Raw genomic sequence first — 15,298 nt, forward strand, 5'->3', positions numbered from 1 at the left:
CTTTGTCCGTTCCGTGTTTGGGCTTCAGGTCTCCAGTCTGGGTTCGATCTCTGGCCAAGTGAAACCACATTGTGGTGTTAAAAGGTGTGTCAGAAGGAGGCGCTGCACCTGTGAGCACGCTGTCTCGCAACAGAGTCGGTGATCACGTGGTTCCAGCGGAGCTCTTATCCACTCCCCACATTTTTTTCCTTCCCCCCCCCAAGTTTCGCAGCCACCCCCTCCATGTTCGGAGTGTGACGAGGACGAATTGATTGGAGTTTGTTTCAGGTCCGAATCCAGATCCGTCCTATCAGTGAGATACAAACCGTGAACCCTTCATCCTGGTGGAGGTGTGCGCTCTCTCCCCAAGACCCTCCCAATTAGTTCATTTTATTGATGATTTTACATGATTTTATTATCAGTGTTTACCTCAGTGTTTACGTCATTGTTTACCTCAGTGTTTACGTCATTGTTTACCTCATTGTTTTCCTCAGTGTTTACCTCAGTGTTTACGTCATTGTTTACCTCAGTGTTTACGTCATTGTTTACTTCATTGTTTTCCTCAGTGTTTACCTCATTACTTACCTCATTGTTTACCTCAGTGTTTACCTCATTGTTTACCTCATTGTTTACCTCAGTGTTTACCTCAGTGTTTACCTCATTGTTTACCTCAGTGTTTACCTCAGTGTTTACCTTATTGTTTTCCTCAGTGTTTTCCTCAGCGTTTACCTCATTGTTTACCTCAGTGTTTACCTCATTGCTTTCCTCAGCGTTTACCTCATTGTTTACCTCAGTGTTTACCTCATTGCTTACCTCAGTGTTTACCTTAGTGTTTACCTCATTGCTTACCTCAGTGTTTACCTTAGTGTTTACCTCATTGCTTACCTCAGTGTTTACCTCAGTGTTTTTCCTCATTGTTTACCTCATTGTTTTCCTCAGTGTTTACCTCAGTGTTTACCTCATTGCTTTCCTCAGCGTTGACCTCATTGTTTTCCTCAGTGTTTACCTCATTGTTTACCTTATTGTTTTCCTCAGTGTTTTCCTCAGCGTTTACCTCATTGTTTACCTCATTGTTTTCCTCAGTGTTTACCAAAGTGTTTACCTCATTGCTTTCCTCAGCGTTTACCTCATTGTTTACCTCAGTGTTTACCTCATTGCTTACCTCAGTGTTTACCTCATTGCTTACCTCAGTGTTTACCTCAGTGTTTTTCCTCATTGTTTACCTCATTGTTTTCCTCAGTGTTTACCTCAGTGTTTACCTCATTGCTTTCCTCAGCGTTTACCTCATTGTTTACCTCATTGTTTACCTCATTGTTTACCTCAGTGTTTACCTCATTGCTTACCTCAGTGTTTACCTTAGTGTTTACCTCATTGCTTACCTCATTGCTTACCTCATTGTTTTCCTCATTGTTTACCTCAGTATTTTCCTCATTGTTTACCTCATTGCTTACCTCAGTGTTTACCTCATTGCTTACCTCAGTGTTTTCCTCATTGTTTACCTCATTTCTTACCTCATTGTTTTCCTCAGTGTTTACCTCAGTATTTACCTCATTGCTTACCTCAGTGTTTACCTCATTGTTTACCTCAGTGTTTACCTCATTGTTTCGTTGTTTTCCTTTTATTATTTATTAAAAACTTTTAATCGATCCGACACAATATTCAATTTAATTGTTTTTGTGTACATTGTACCAAGTCCTGTTTGTTTCTGCATTTATTAATAAATGTTTACGCATCAAAGAAAAAATAAAAATCAAAGTTTTAGGCCTGGTGTCCCCAAAATGAAAAAATATATATAAATTTATTAAACACCTCGTTTGGTGAATTTTCACTCATCCAAACAACGATGTTAACTCATATATTATTATTATTATTATTGTTATTCACAAACTGGTTTGGTTTCTGATAATTAAATTCGGAATGTATAAAGAAAACCAACCAAGGTATCTTATAATCAAATAACCAACGTGATCATGACAATAACGTGAATAATCACGGGGTGATGAGTCGTGACGTTGGAGATGCGATGCATGTGCTGATAAAGCGCGTTCAGCGAGTCACACAAGCTTTTGGGAAAGTATGACAGATAAAGCTGCCCTGGGGGCATGTTTACTGTGCGAAATGCGAGGCAGGAGTGCTGGCATCCGGCCGAGCGGCCGGGCTCATCTTAATGCGGACGAGAAAAACGGGGAGGTGGGGGAAAGTATTTTTTGTCTTCTTATTCTTCTTCTTTTTTGTGTTTTTTTTTCCGTAAACTGTCAGTTTTTTGCTCATTCCTGTTTTAATCGGCGGATCGTGGGTTCGGGTGTTAATGTCGGCGAGTTTCGTTAGCAAATTCGTTCGGCACACCCACGGCCGCCCAAGTGCTCGTTTCCGGCGGAAGTTGCGTGGTTCTCTATAACACGTAATCGGTGTGGTTCGAATTCCCCAGGCGGTGGTGTGGAGTTGTGTGGAAGATGCCGCGGTTGTTTGGCAGAAGATGAGACGCCGGTTCGTTCGATGTGTGATCCTCCTAGTGTTCCTCTGGTGAGGATTTTGCATTCGGGGTGGTGGGGGGGAATTTGATATTGGACTGGGGGGAGTGATCTTATGGTGGAGGTGGGGGTGGGGGCATTTGATATTGGACTGGGGGAGTGATCTTATGGTGGAGGTGGGGGTGGGGGCATTTGATATTGGACTGGGGGGGAGTGATCTTATGGTGGAGGTGGGGGTGGGGGGCATTTGATATTGGACTGGGGGGAGTGATCTTATGGTGGAGGTGGGGGTGGGGGGCATTTGATATTGGACTGGGGGGAGTGATCTTATGGTGGAGGTGGGGGTGGGGGGCATTTGATATTGGACTGGGGGGGAGTGATCTTATGGTGGAGGTGGGGGTGGGGGGCATTTGATATTGGACTGGGGGGAGTGATCTTATGGTGGAGGTGGGGGTGGGGGGCATTTGATATTGGACTGGGGGGGAGTGATCTTATGGTGGAGGTAGGGGTGGGGGGCATTTGATATTGGACTGGGGGGAGTGATCTTATGGTGGAGGTAGGGGTGGGGGCCATTTGATATTGGACTGGGGGGAGTGATCTTATTGTGGAGGTTGGGGTGGGGGGCATTTGATATTGGACTGGGGGGGGGAGTGATCTTATGGTGGAGGTAGGGGTGGGGGCATTTGATATTGGACTGGGGGGGGGAGTGATCTTATGGTGGAGGTAGGGGTGGGGGGCATTTGATAATGGGCTGGGGGGAGTGATCTTATGGTGGAGGTAGGGGTGGGGGGCATTTGATATTGGACGGGGGGGAGTGATCTTATGGTGGAGGTAGGGGTGGGGGCATTTGATAATGGACTGGGGGGAGTGATCTTATATTGGAGGTCGAGGTGGGGGGCATTTGATATTGGACTGGGGGGGAGTGATCTTATGGTGGAGGTAGGGGTGGGGGGCATTTGATATTGGACTGGGGGGGGAGTGATCTTATGGTGGAGGTAGGGGTGGGAGGGCATTTGATATTGGACTGGGGGGGAGTGATCTTATGGTGGAGGTAGGGGTGGGGGAATTTGATAATGGACTGGGGGGAGTGATCTTATGGTGGAGGTAGGGGTGGGGGGCATTTGATAATGGACTGGGGGGAGTGATCTTATGGTGGAGGTAGGGGTGGGGGCATTTGATAATGGACTGGGGGGAGTGATCTTATGGTGGAGGTAGGGGTGGGGGGCATTTGATATTGGACTGGGGGGGAGTGATCTTATGGTGGAGGTAGGGGTGGGGGGCATTTGATAATGGACTGGGGGGAGTGATCTTATATTGGAGGTCGGGGTGGGGGTGGATTTGATATTGGACTGGGGGGCGAGTGATCTTATGGTGGAGGTAGGGGTGGGGGGGCATTTAATAATGGATTGGGAGTGATCTTATGGTGGAGGTAGGGGTGGGGGGCATTTTATAATGGACTGGGGGGGGGAGTGATCTTATGGTGGAGGTAGGGGTATTTTTGTATTGGAGATGGGGTTGGGTGGGGGGCATTTGATATTGGACTGGGGGGAGTGATCTTATGGTGGAGGTAGGGGTGGGGGGCATTTGATATTGGACTGGGGGGGGGAGTGATCTTATGGTGGAGGTAGGGGTGGGGGGCATTTGATATTGGACTGGGGGGAGTGATCTTATGGTGGAGGTAGGGGTGGGGGAATTTGATAATGGACTGGGGGAGTGATCTTATGGTGGAGGTAGGGGTGGGGGCATTTGATAATGGACTGGGGGGAGTGATCTTATGGTGGAGGTAGGGGTGGGGGCATTTGATAATGGACTGGGGGAGTGATATAATGGTGGAGGTAGGGGTGGGGGGCATTTGATATTGGACTGGGGGGGGAGTGATCTTATGGTGGAGGTAGGGGTGGGGGGCATTTGATAATGGACTGGGGGGAGTGATCTTATATTGGAGGTCGGGGTGGGGGTGGATTTGATATTGGACTGGGGGGGGGGCGAGTGATCTTATGGTGGAGGTAGGGGTGGGGGGCATTTAATAATGGATTGGGAGTGATCTTATGGTGGAGGTAGGGGTGGGGGAGCATTTTATAATGGACTGGGGGGGGAGTGATCTTATGGTGGAGGTAGGGGTATTTTGTATTGGAGATGGGGTTGGGTGGGGGTATTTGTATTGGAGATGGGGGTGAGTGGGGGTTGGCTTTTGTATTGGAGATGGGGGAGGGTTGATATTTGGTGGCAGGGGGTGGGTTTGTGTTGAAGTGGGGCTTTGGCGAGGGATTTTGGTGGTCAGGGTGTCGTGAGAGAATTTGGTCTTGGTGTTTGGGTGGAGGGATTCTGTAAATGGTTTGGGGGTGACTTTGTTTTGGGGGTGGGGGGTGTTTTGTGGTGGGGTTGGAGGTGGGGGGATTTGGTGGTATTGCTGCGGAAGGGGTTATTTTGTGTTGGAGTGAACGTGGGGTATTTTGTGTTGGGGTGGGGGGGGAGGGGGGGGTTGTGTGGTGCTCTGGGTAGGGTGGAGGGATTTTGTTGTATTGGAATTGGTGTAGGTTGGGGGTGTTTGGTTGTTGGACCAAGCCTGTTGAAGTTTATATTTTTTTATTTTTTTTTTTTTTTTTTTTTGTATACCTTGTCGAGGCTCGTATGAGAGCAAACGCACAACGCACATCAAGGGGGGCATGAGACAGGTGGGAGAGAGTGGGAAGGACAAAACAATGGGGAACAGAGACATTAGGAGATCTGTGGAAGGGAGAGGGATGGGACGGGGAACATGGGGAATACAAGATGGGCATTACAGGGAATTTGAAGGAGGTGGGCTTGGGTGGATTATCGGGGGTAGAAAAAAATCGAGGATTTGGATGGGGGAGGGGGGATGAGGTGGTTATCTTATGAGATCTTATGAGATATCTCTTATGAGATATCTTATGAGATAAGAGGTGGTTAACAGCTGTTTTGAAGGCCTGGAGGGAAGAATGGGATTGAAGATAGTGTGGGAGTTTATTCCAAAGGCAGGAAAAAAAGAGGAATGAAAGAGTGAAGGTGAGCAGTGACTCGTGATTTTTGGTAGTTTTACCAGAAGGGGGTTGTTGGCGGACCTTGAGCGCTCTGTGAAAATGTGGGGACAAATCGCAGAGAGTAGGGGGGGGCGAGACTGGAGAGGAGACAGTAGAAGACAGAAAGACCACCGACCAACCTGCGGTGATTGAGTGAGAGGCCCAAAGACTCAGCCTCATTGTGGGAGATGCCAATGATCCGAAATGCCTTGGTTTCTACAGCGTGAAGCCGAGAAAAGTGGGAGGCAGGAGCACCAGCCCAGATGGGAGAGCAGTACTCCATCAGGCTGCGGACAAAAGCTTTGTAAGTGGTCAGGAGCTCAGGTGGGCCGAGGAAGGACTTTGCATGACGGAGGATTCCCAGTCAGCGACTGTTGCTTGTTTGTGAAAAACTAACATGTATATGAGACCCCCCCCCCATTCACTCCCAAACAATTCAGGTATCCCCAAGTACAAGCGTTCCAAGTAAAAATATATTAATTTGGGGATGATGTGCTGAGTCTAAATTGTCAAAGCTATGTTTGTGCAGTGATTACTAATACTAGCAGAGTACAGGTGGGTTGAGTTTACACATTATTTGATGGAAAAAAAAAAAAGACGATGGTCTGTGTTTTTCAAAAATACTTGATGTGTTTGTGTGGTGTATGTCTAAAGGGTACATATGTTCCAACGGTAGTTAGGGTCTAAGGCCCAGTTGCATAAATCATCTTCAAGTCAAGATTTGAGGATTAAATTAAATATTTCTTGAATTTTCCCCTTCAGGACATCTTTGATTTGAAGAGTGTTGCACATTCATATATTCCTTAGGTTTTTGTTTTTTTCCTTCAAACCTTCCATTAAACTCAAGGAAGCAGCTCTGTCATCTGTCGACAAGCAGCCCCCACCCCCTCCCCATCCTTAACTACCAACCTCTATTCATGCAAACCCTGATCTAAAACATGTATTAAGGAATAACTAGAACCATACTGTGCAGCTGAACGAGTTGTTGGTCCGTGCTGCTCGTGTATACAGTGGTAAGAAAAAGTTTGTGAACATTTTGGAATTTTCTGTATTGCTGCATAAATTTGGCCTAAAATGTGATCACGTCTTCGTCTAAATTCCAATAATGGATAAAGAGAACCTCTCTTGCGTTGGATAATGTGAGTGTTCATGAGTCCACCATCAGGAAAACACTGAACAATAATGGTGTGCATGGGAGGATAGCAAGGAGGAACCACTTCTCTCCAAGAAGAACATTTCCACCCATCTGAAGTTTGCCAAAGACCACCTGGATGATCCAGAAGGCTGTTGGAAGAATTCTCTGTGGACAGATGAGTCGAAAGTGGAACTTTTTGGCTTAAATAAGAAACGTTATGTTTGGTGAAAACCAAACACTGCATTCCAACATAAGAGCCTCATCCCAACCGTGAAGTGTGGTGGTGGGAGTATCATGGTTTGGAGCTGCTTTGCTGCCTCAGGACCCGGATGGCTTGCGATCGTTGACGGAAGCATTAATTCTGGATTGTACCAGCAAATTCTACAGGAGAATGTCAGGGCATCCGTCTGTGAGCTGATTCTTAACAGAAAGTGTCATTCGGCATAAGAACGAGCCTAAACACAAAAACACTATTGACAACATAATGGCTGAAGCAGAAGAGATTTTGTTTTGGAATGGCCAAGTTGAAGTCCAGACCTTCAGGATCAGACAGAACAGGATCTGTTCTGACAGATCCTGAAGTGAGCAGTTCATGCAAAAAATCCCAGAAATATCTCTGAATTGAAGTAGTTCTTTGAGGAGGAATGAGCCAGAATTCCTCCAAGCCGATGTGCAGGACTGATCAAGAGTTACAGGAAACGTTTGGTTGGAGTTATTGCTGCTCAAGGTGATGCCACCAGTTGCTGAATATAAAGGTTCACATACTTTTTCTGACAAAGAAATTGAATGATGGATCATTTTGCTCAATAAATAAATGAAAAAGTCGGGATTTAAAATTTTTTTTTTTTTGTCCTATTTGTTTAATCATGTTTTCTTTATATATTATTAGGACTTGGATGAACATCTGATTCCATTTGAGGTCAAATTTATGCAAAGTACACAAAATTCTAAAGGGTTCACAAACTTTTTCTCACAGCTGTACATCTATTACTTCATGTTCAGGTTATTTAGATACCAATTTAATTGAAACCGATAGTGACCCCCAGGAAAAAGGCCAACTGTGTACGTAATAAGTAGATTGAACAGACGTGTTACTAAGTCCATAACTCGCCATTCCTGCGTTGTAGAGACGTGTGGGGCCTCGTTTGACTCGTGGGAGTCCCGGTTTACCCTGCAGACCCAGGTCTTACCCAAATAGAGGGATTCTTAACAATTGTACACTATTTATAATCTTGGAATTAACGGAATCTCAAGGAGATGGGGATGGGCCTGGCATCTGCCTGGGGGATGGCCAGACGGAGGCCCCTGGAGTACCGGCGGAAAGTGGATGCAGCGACACGCTGTTCTGGCACATGCTCCCATACCTGACCTGAATTAACAATTGTACACTATTGAGAGTTGTGTTGTAATTAAACAGAAAAGTATGTCAACACACATCACACAACTATACAATGAATTGTCTCTTGTGCTTGAGAAAAGCTGACAGTGATTCTGTTTTTTTCCTGAAGCCAGTTTATGGATCGCTTCACCATCAAGCTTTCGGACATTCTCTCTGTCTCTCTGTCTCTTCTCAATATAAAGGTTGAGATTTTCCCTTCCTGGCTGTCCCCGTCTTCGTATGCCCATCAGCAAAGCGATGGGTTGTATTTGCTATGCATATATAAATTGTTGTACCTCTTATTGAGTGCAAGTATCCACCTATTCACATCTTATTAATCGTTATTTTCTATTGCTTAAAGACTGAGCATCCTTCATCGATCCAAGTTTTTCTTGGAAAATCAGAGATACCTTGTGTCTACAAGGCCTTTGAAGCTCAATCAAGTCTTGCTCTACCAAATGGAATGGTACCCCGATATCGCGCTCATCCCTGTTTTCTAAGGAATGTAAATCTCCCAGCATTATTGGCTTGGATACCACAGATGACGTTGCTATTGGTCTGCAGATCGAGCTAGAAAGAGTTTAATGTATAAATATTTAGGGCTTCAAGCCAAATGGCTGAAGCCCTATTGAATTTGTTAGTATTATTATTATTAAAGGCGTTTTTATGTTCTACTGATCGATTTTGTGGCGGATCTGGAGGGAAAACTGTTGGATGAAATTCAACGAAACTTAACACCATAATAAATCTCCACCTGAAGTTTATGCTATGAAACATTTGATGACGTAGGTCACGTGGTATGGCGGCCATATTGGATTTTCTTCAAAACCTAAAAACATCTTCTCCAGAACGGATAACACGACAGCCTCAAACTTTGCACACATTTGCATTGTTCCATGAGAATGTTAAGTTGTTAATTTGGTTCGAAATCGTTACATAATTCATATGATTTAAAATGATGCCGATTCGCCTCATTAAATATGCAAAATATGCAAATGAGAGTTGAAAAAATTTAATGACAAATTTAGATAGCACATAAACAGGGGACTCCCAATATATTTATACTATGTCTGTATTTGACCCCAGTGAGCCCCCAATGCCCCCCAAAGTTGAAAATCACCTATTTTTGAAATGTCATAAAATGAAAACAACACTTGGATGAAATTCAATGAAACTTAAACACATAATAACTCTCCACCTGAAGTTTAGACTGAAAATTTTGATGACGTAGGTCACGTGGTATGGCAGCCATATTGGATTTTCTCTAAAACCTAAAAACATCTTCTCCAGAACGCATAACCCAACAGCCTCAAGCTTTTGCACACATTTGCGATGTTCCATGTGAATATTAAGTTGTTAATTTGGTCAAAATCGTCACTAAATTTATATGATTAAAATTATGCCGATTCGCCTCAAATATGCAAAATAAGCAAATGAGAGTTGAAAAAATCGAATGACGGATTTAGATAGGCCTTAAAGAGGGGACTCCAAATATGTTTACATTATGTCTGTATTTTACCCCAGTGAGGCCCCAGAGCCCCCCAAAGTTTAAAATCACCCATTTTTGAAATGTCGTGAAATGAAAACAATGGTTGGATGAAATTCAATGAAACATCCATTTAATAACTCTCCACCTGAAGTTTATACTTTGAAAATTTTGATGACTTAGGTCACGTGGTATGGCGGCCATATTGGATTTTCTCCAAAACCTAAAAACATCTTCTCCAGAAAGGATAACCCGACAGCCTCAATCTTTTGCACACATTTCCGACGTTCCATGGGAATGTTAAGTTGTTAATTTGGTCGAACTCGTTACATAATTTATATGATTAAAATGATGCCGATTTGCCTCATTAAATATGCAAATGAGAGTTGAAAAATTTTAATGACAGATTTAGATAGTTCATAAACAGGGGACTCCAAACATGTGTATACTATGTCTGTATTTGACCCCAGTGAGGCCCCAGAGCCCCCCAAAGTTTAAAATCGCTCATTTTCGACATGTAAAATGAAACCGAAAGAAGATAGAGCTATAGTGACTGCACATTCTGGAAGATCGTTTAACGTCCTACAAGTTCGCCATTTACATTAATATGCAAATGTGTAGTTATTGGACTTTTTTCGGGACTTGAAACTTTGTCCAGCCTCGATTTGTCCAATGTGAAGTTTCTTTCTTTATCATGTATTGCTATCGGCTTTACAATCCTTCATTGATATAACATGAGGGACACCGTAGCGAGACCCCATTGCAGACTCAGTGCAAATTAAAGTCCTTTGACGTCGGATGCACGGGTTGAAGCCCGGGATTACTGGTTTACCAGTTTTAATTATTTATATATATATATATATATATATATATATATATATATATATATATATATATATATTTTATCTTGGTGGGTTTGTCATTTTTGTTTCGAATTGTTTTTTTCAAAAAAAAATTTTTTTTTGAACAATGCACTTTGATGACATTTTAATGTGGATGCCTACGACCTGCTTGGTGAAGGTAACATTTTTCTTTTGTGCTATACTCCACACGTACATTTTGTACAAAGTTAACCTGTGATACGGAATGTTGGTGATTCTCTGCCCAATCGCAAGGTGAGAGGGATTGCGGTGATATTTGAAAAACCTTTTTTTTTTTTTTGGATGTTTTGGGCTTAGTAAATCATGATTTCTTTTTCTTTCTTGCCAAATGTCAACTTTTGTTCCCCATGCTATTGCTGCATTTATTTTATTATTATTATTTTTTTTTTGGCTTTTATGCTCCAAGCTTGCATTTAATTGTAGTTTTCCAAATTGAATGCAATTTTTCTCTTTGTGACATTTTGGAATACGGACCTTTTCTCACAATTTTACTCGTTAAACACATTTCTTTTTATGCACAAGGAAGGAAACCCAGTTTTATTGGATAGGGGAGCCCAGGGATTATCACAGAGGAGGGGGAAAACGTTGTTGCTTTATTGGGTAATGAATGTGCGTTTCTCCAGCTCTCACAGCACAAAGTATAAAGTTTGTGTTCCTTGCTTGGCAAGTGGAATAGCTTGAGCAGAGATTGTATTTGCTAAGGCAACATTATCTGTTGGAAGTTGCCACGTTGTCTTATCTGCTTCACTGTACGACCTTGTTGATATATAAATTTTCTTTTGCCCAAATTAGCAAATTGAGGGAATTTTCTGTTTAATTGTTCCTGCAGGGATTGGTCTTCAGAGTCGATTTTTCAACACACTGTACCTTGTTTTAAGTGTTTGTTATAGTTTTAATACAATCAAAACAAAGGGTAAGATTCTGACGGGGGGGGGGGGGTGTTCTGGGCAATGAAACACAAGCACGCTGGTGAATGAATGATTAAAATAATTATTAAATGGGATAAGAGAGAAGATGTATCGTTGATATCGAAGTACTCTGCTTTTGACTTGTCCTTCCCAAGGTCACAGTTCAGTTGATGCAAGAAAGTGTACTTGTGATATTTAGTTGTTTAAATTCTCAGTAAGTGAGTGTGTGAGAGTTTACCTTCGAGTCATTTTGTTGAAGGTATGTTTAAATATTGGTGTCTGGTTTGTTTCAATATTTGTGAGCAAAGGTGTTTAACTGTGTCGCAGGACAGCAATAACATACCACCCTTGACTTGACTTTGATGGATGAAAACCATGTCAATTCGTAGTGCATGTAATGTACTTGTAAATGGCCCCATACCTGTTTCTAATACCTAGTACTGAAGTAGGACGGCTGGAGAGAATGCGGTGCTGCAAGGTTTGTATGGTTTTCACTCCCCACTTCAGCTGTGACTTCCCTGTGGAATGAGTACTTTTGGCTAATTTGTTCAAACAGATTGGGGGGGGGGGGGGCGGTGTGCAGCACCAGCCGAGTAACCTGCCCATACAAGATTAACTTCAGGAAATACTTCCTCGCTTAGAAGGTGTCTTTGAGTATTCTGGTGACTCGTATGAGCTCTTGTAGCGTTTGATGTCCCGATGTGGCTCTCGTGCTTTTGAGCCAGCATTTTTCAAACCCCTAGTGGAGAGTGTTGTCGCTGAACCCCTGTAGGGTTATGTGTATAGATGCTTCCTGGCTCGTGGCTCTGCTTCCTGCAGTTTCTGCTTATTGCTGCATTAGTCTCCATACTGCTCAGGTATTTTGGTTTTCTCTCCTTTTGGTATTTAATGGAACCATGCTATTGCTGTTTGTGCATAATTGAGGAGAGAATTGGTTTTGCAAGAAATTGCAAACACATTTGAGCTGAGTCAGTGGAATTGTACATTGTGATGGTTGGATTTCAAAGTGCATTGGGCCATATGTGCTTTAACTGAGCGGTAAATTTGTTCTTTCTCTCTGTTTATTCTGACTTGTCACTTGTGAAATCAAAGATTCACAAGTATATTCATTTTCTGAGTGTTTGTTATCTTGCCAAACGCAGAGCATTTTGCAAGATCTGTTTTTTCGTCGGTTTGTTTGTGTATTTATTGTTTTGTTACAATTTATTTTCAAGTTTCAACTAGCTCTGTAGATCACAGTTTTCGTGCAATCGCTCTCAAACTTGATATGTATACTCGTGAACGCAATAGCTTTCGACACACAAAATGTTGAAGGTCAAAGGTCAAGGTCACCAGAAGGTCAAACATCAAAATCAACGAAACCCTTAACTTTTGAGTAATTTTTATCGGATCATCTCCAAACTTGGTGGATATATAGTACAGTAGTACCTCTACTTACGAAATTAATTCGTTCTGGGAGTAGTTTCGTAACCTGAAACCTTCGTAAGTAGAGACGCCTTTTGAATGTAAATGCGCTAATCCGTTCCAAGCCCCGCAAAATTCGGACATTTTTTTTTAATAAATCATAAAAATGCATCAGAACATGAAACAAATACATGTTAAAATTAGATTACCGCACAATAAACATAAAACGAGAGGCACATAATGTAAAAAAACAAAGAATAAAGGAAATAATAAAAATATTCATTTACCTTTTAACTGCTATTCTCGTTACTTTTTGGCCTCTTTGTTTACTGGTCCTTATCAGCAGTGTTTTTTTCCTCGCGTTTCGTGAAGAATTGATCCAATGACGTCTGCTTTTGCCGGCTTTTAACAATCCGTCGGAAATGCGTGAGGCAGACATCGTCATAGTGCGCGATAGCCCGACTTGTGAACACTTTTTCCGGGTGATTCTTTTCAACAAATTCCGAGACTTCATGGAATTTTCCTAAAATGTCTTTGATTTGGGCTGATGGAATAATGGCTGCCTCCTCCTCCTCCTCCTCATCCTCTTTGAACTCCTCCTGCACCGCGGTGTGTTGCATCACCTCCAATTCCTGCAGCTCCTTCGTCGAAAGCTCCTCGTTGTGCTCCTGAATCAGCTCGTTGATGTCCTCGTCATCCACCTCAAGACCCATGCCCTTTCCCAGCGAAATAATTTTGCCATGGCGAAGAACAGAGTGAAGTCCAGTCCTCCTTTTAAACTTCTCGAACCACCCACGCGATGCCTTAAACTCCTGGTGTAGTCCTTGCGCCGAATTTCCCTCGCCTGTATCCTCCTTCACGAGGTCAGTGAAGATGGCGGTTGCCTTTGCGCAAATTATGGCCTCTGTCACTGTGTCACCAGCGATCTCTTTCTCCTTTATCCACACGAGCAACAACCTCTCCATCTCATCGTTCACTGCCGACTTCCTCTTGGAAATGACAGAGAGGCCTTTGGAAGGAGCCGTAGCTTTTAGGGCTTCCTTTTGTTTTATTATCGTGCCGATCGTAGATATATTACGGCCATATTCTTTTGCGAGATCAATCAAACGCATCCCCTTTTCATACCTTTCTATTATCTCTTGCTTTGTTTGTATGGCCAGAAAAACTCTCTTCTTCTTCTTTTTTTTTTTCCTTGTCCACTTTTCTTCATTGCTTTCTTGGGGTCCATTGTGAATAAAAGTTACTGTAATCCACACGCGTACTGTACTGTAACACTGTCCGAGCACTTCGTAGCGGGACCATAGACTGTATACAGTATAACTATATTTACAGAGCGGGACGGGGACACGAAGAGCATGCTGGGATACACACATACGCAAAGGGTTGCCAGGCAGATTTTAGGTGATAGCCAATGGCAGAGCAGCTACAAGTTTGTTTACGTTCGGGAAACTCTGGGAGCAGCGAAAAGCAGCGCGTACTGTACTGTATTTTTGACTTCGTATCCTGAAACGCCTTCGTAACTAGAGGCAATATTTTCCCGTTCAGGCGCTACGTAACCTGAAACATTCGTATGTAGAGACATTCGTAAGTAGAGGTACCACTGTATATCGATAGGCGCTCAGCTGATTAGTTTTTGGTGGCGATCGGCCTTGACCTTCATGGTTAGCGCCTAAGGTCGAAGTTGACGTTCATGAAGGTCATTTTAAAATCTTTGACTAACAATATTGAGTAGTACCTCAAATTGAAGCCCAAGAAGAGTGCTTTTCAGATATATAAAAATTTCGTCGTTATGACGTCATTTGATGCCGTCATGGCGAAAAAACTGATTTTTCATGAAAATTTTATTTCCTCAGTTCTCATCAAAATCTCTTGATATGACATGTACTTTGATCCTGAATGCATACCATTGACCATATAAAATCATTAAGGTCAAGGTCAACGAAACCCTTATTTTTTGAGTAACTTTGCTCGAATGATCTCCATACTTGGTAGGTATGTAGATTGTGGTATGGCGCTCAGCTGATTAATTTTTGGTGTTGATCGGCCTTGACCTTCAAGGTCAGTTTGAAGGTCATTCATTTGTGTGTTTGTCTGTAATCATTGGATTTTTCACCTTTATATCACTCTTTCGAGCACAATTCTCATCGGAAACTCTTGTGGGTACACATATCGTAGTATTATTACATACTCTTGAGCACACATAAAGGTCAAGGTCACTTTGCGGTAAATCATGGAGGTCGCCGAAACCCTTATTTTTTGAGTAATTTTAATCGAATCATCTCCAAACTTTATGGGAATGTAGTTATATGGTCTGGCGCTCAGCTGATTAGTTTTTGGTGGCGATTGGCCTTGACCTTCATGGTTAGCGCCGAAGGTCAAAATATTTTGACCCCAAGGTCAAATTTTGAAATCTTAGGTACCATATCGTGTAATACCTCATCTGAAAACCATTCGTGAGTGCTTTCCAGATCTGTAACAAGTTTGACGCTATGACGTCATTTGATAACATCATGACGAAAAAATGGATTTTTTTTTTCATGGTTACTCTGTAGAACGATTAAGCCTGGTGTTGGTGCAGTGGTTAGGGCAGTGGCTTGGGATCCAAAAGGTCCTGA

General features: G+C 42.8%; 1 protein-coding gene across 4 annotated transcripts in view; it reads left to right on the forward strand.

The window, feature by feature from the left end:
* The first annotated feature begins 290 nt into the window (after window positions 1–290).
* LOC147026653 (SUN domain-containing ossification factor-like) overlaps window positions 291–15,298 on the forward strand; it is a 92,695-nt gene continuing 77,687 nt past the window's right edge. Inside the window, exons 1-2 of one of the 4 annotated variants that reach the window (XM_085882317.1) lie at window positions 291–329; window positions 2,408–2,502. In XM_085882317.1, the coding sequence (XP_085738443.1) occupies window positions 2,456–2,502 (47 nt within the window). In that variant the 5' untranslated portion in view covers window positions 291–329; window positions 2,408–2,455. Of the gene's footprint in view, window positions 330–2,057; window positions 2,170–2,315; window positions 2,503–15,298 lie in introns of those variants that run through there. The other 3 variants (XM_085882315.1, XM_085882318.1, XM_085882316.1) reach the window with 3 other exon arrangements.

This window comes from Eptatretus burgeri, chromosome 5 (genome assembly GCF_056783735.1).
Source record: "Eptatretus burgeri isolate ZD-2024b chromosome 5, Ebu_testis_v1, whole genome shotgun sequence".
NCBI lineage: Eukaryota > Metazoa > Chordata > Myxini > Myxiniformes > Myxinidae > Eptatretus > Eptatretus burgeri.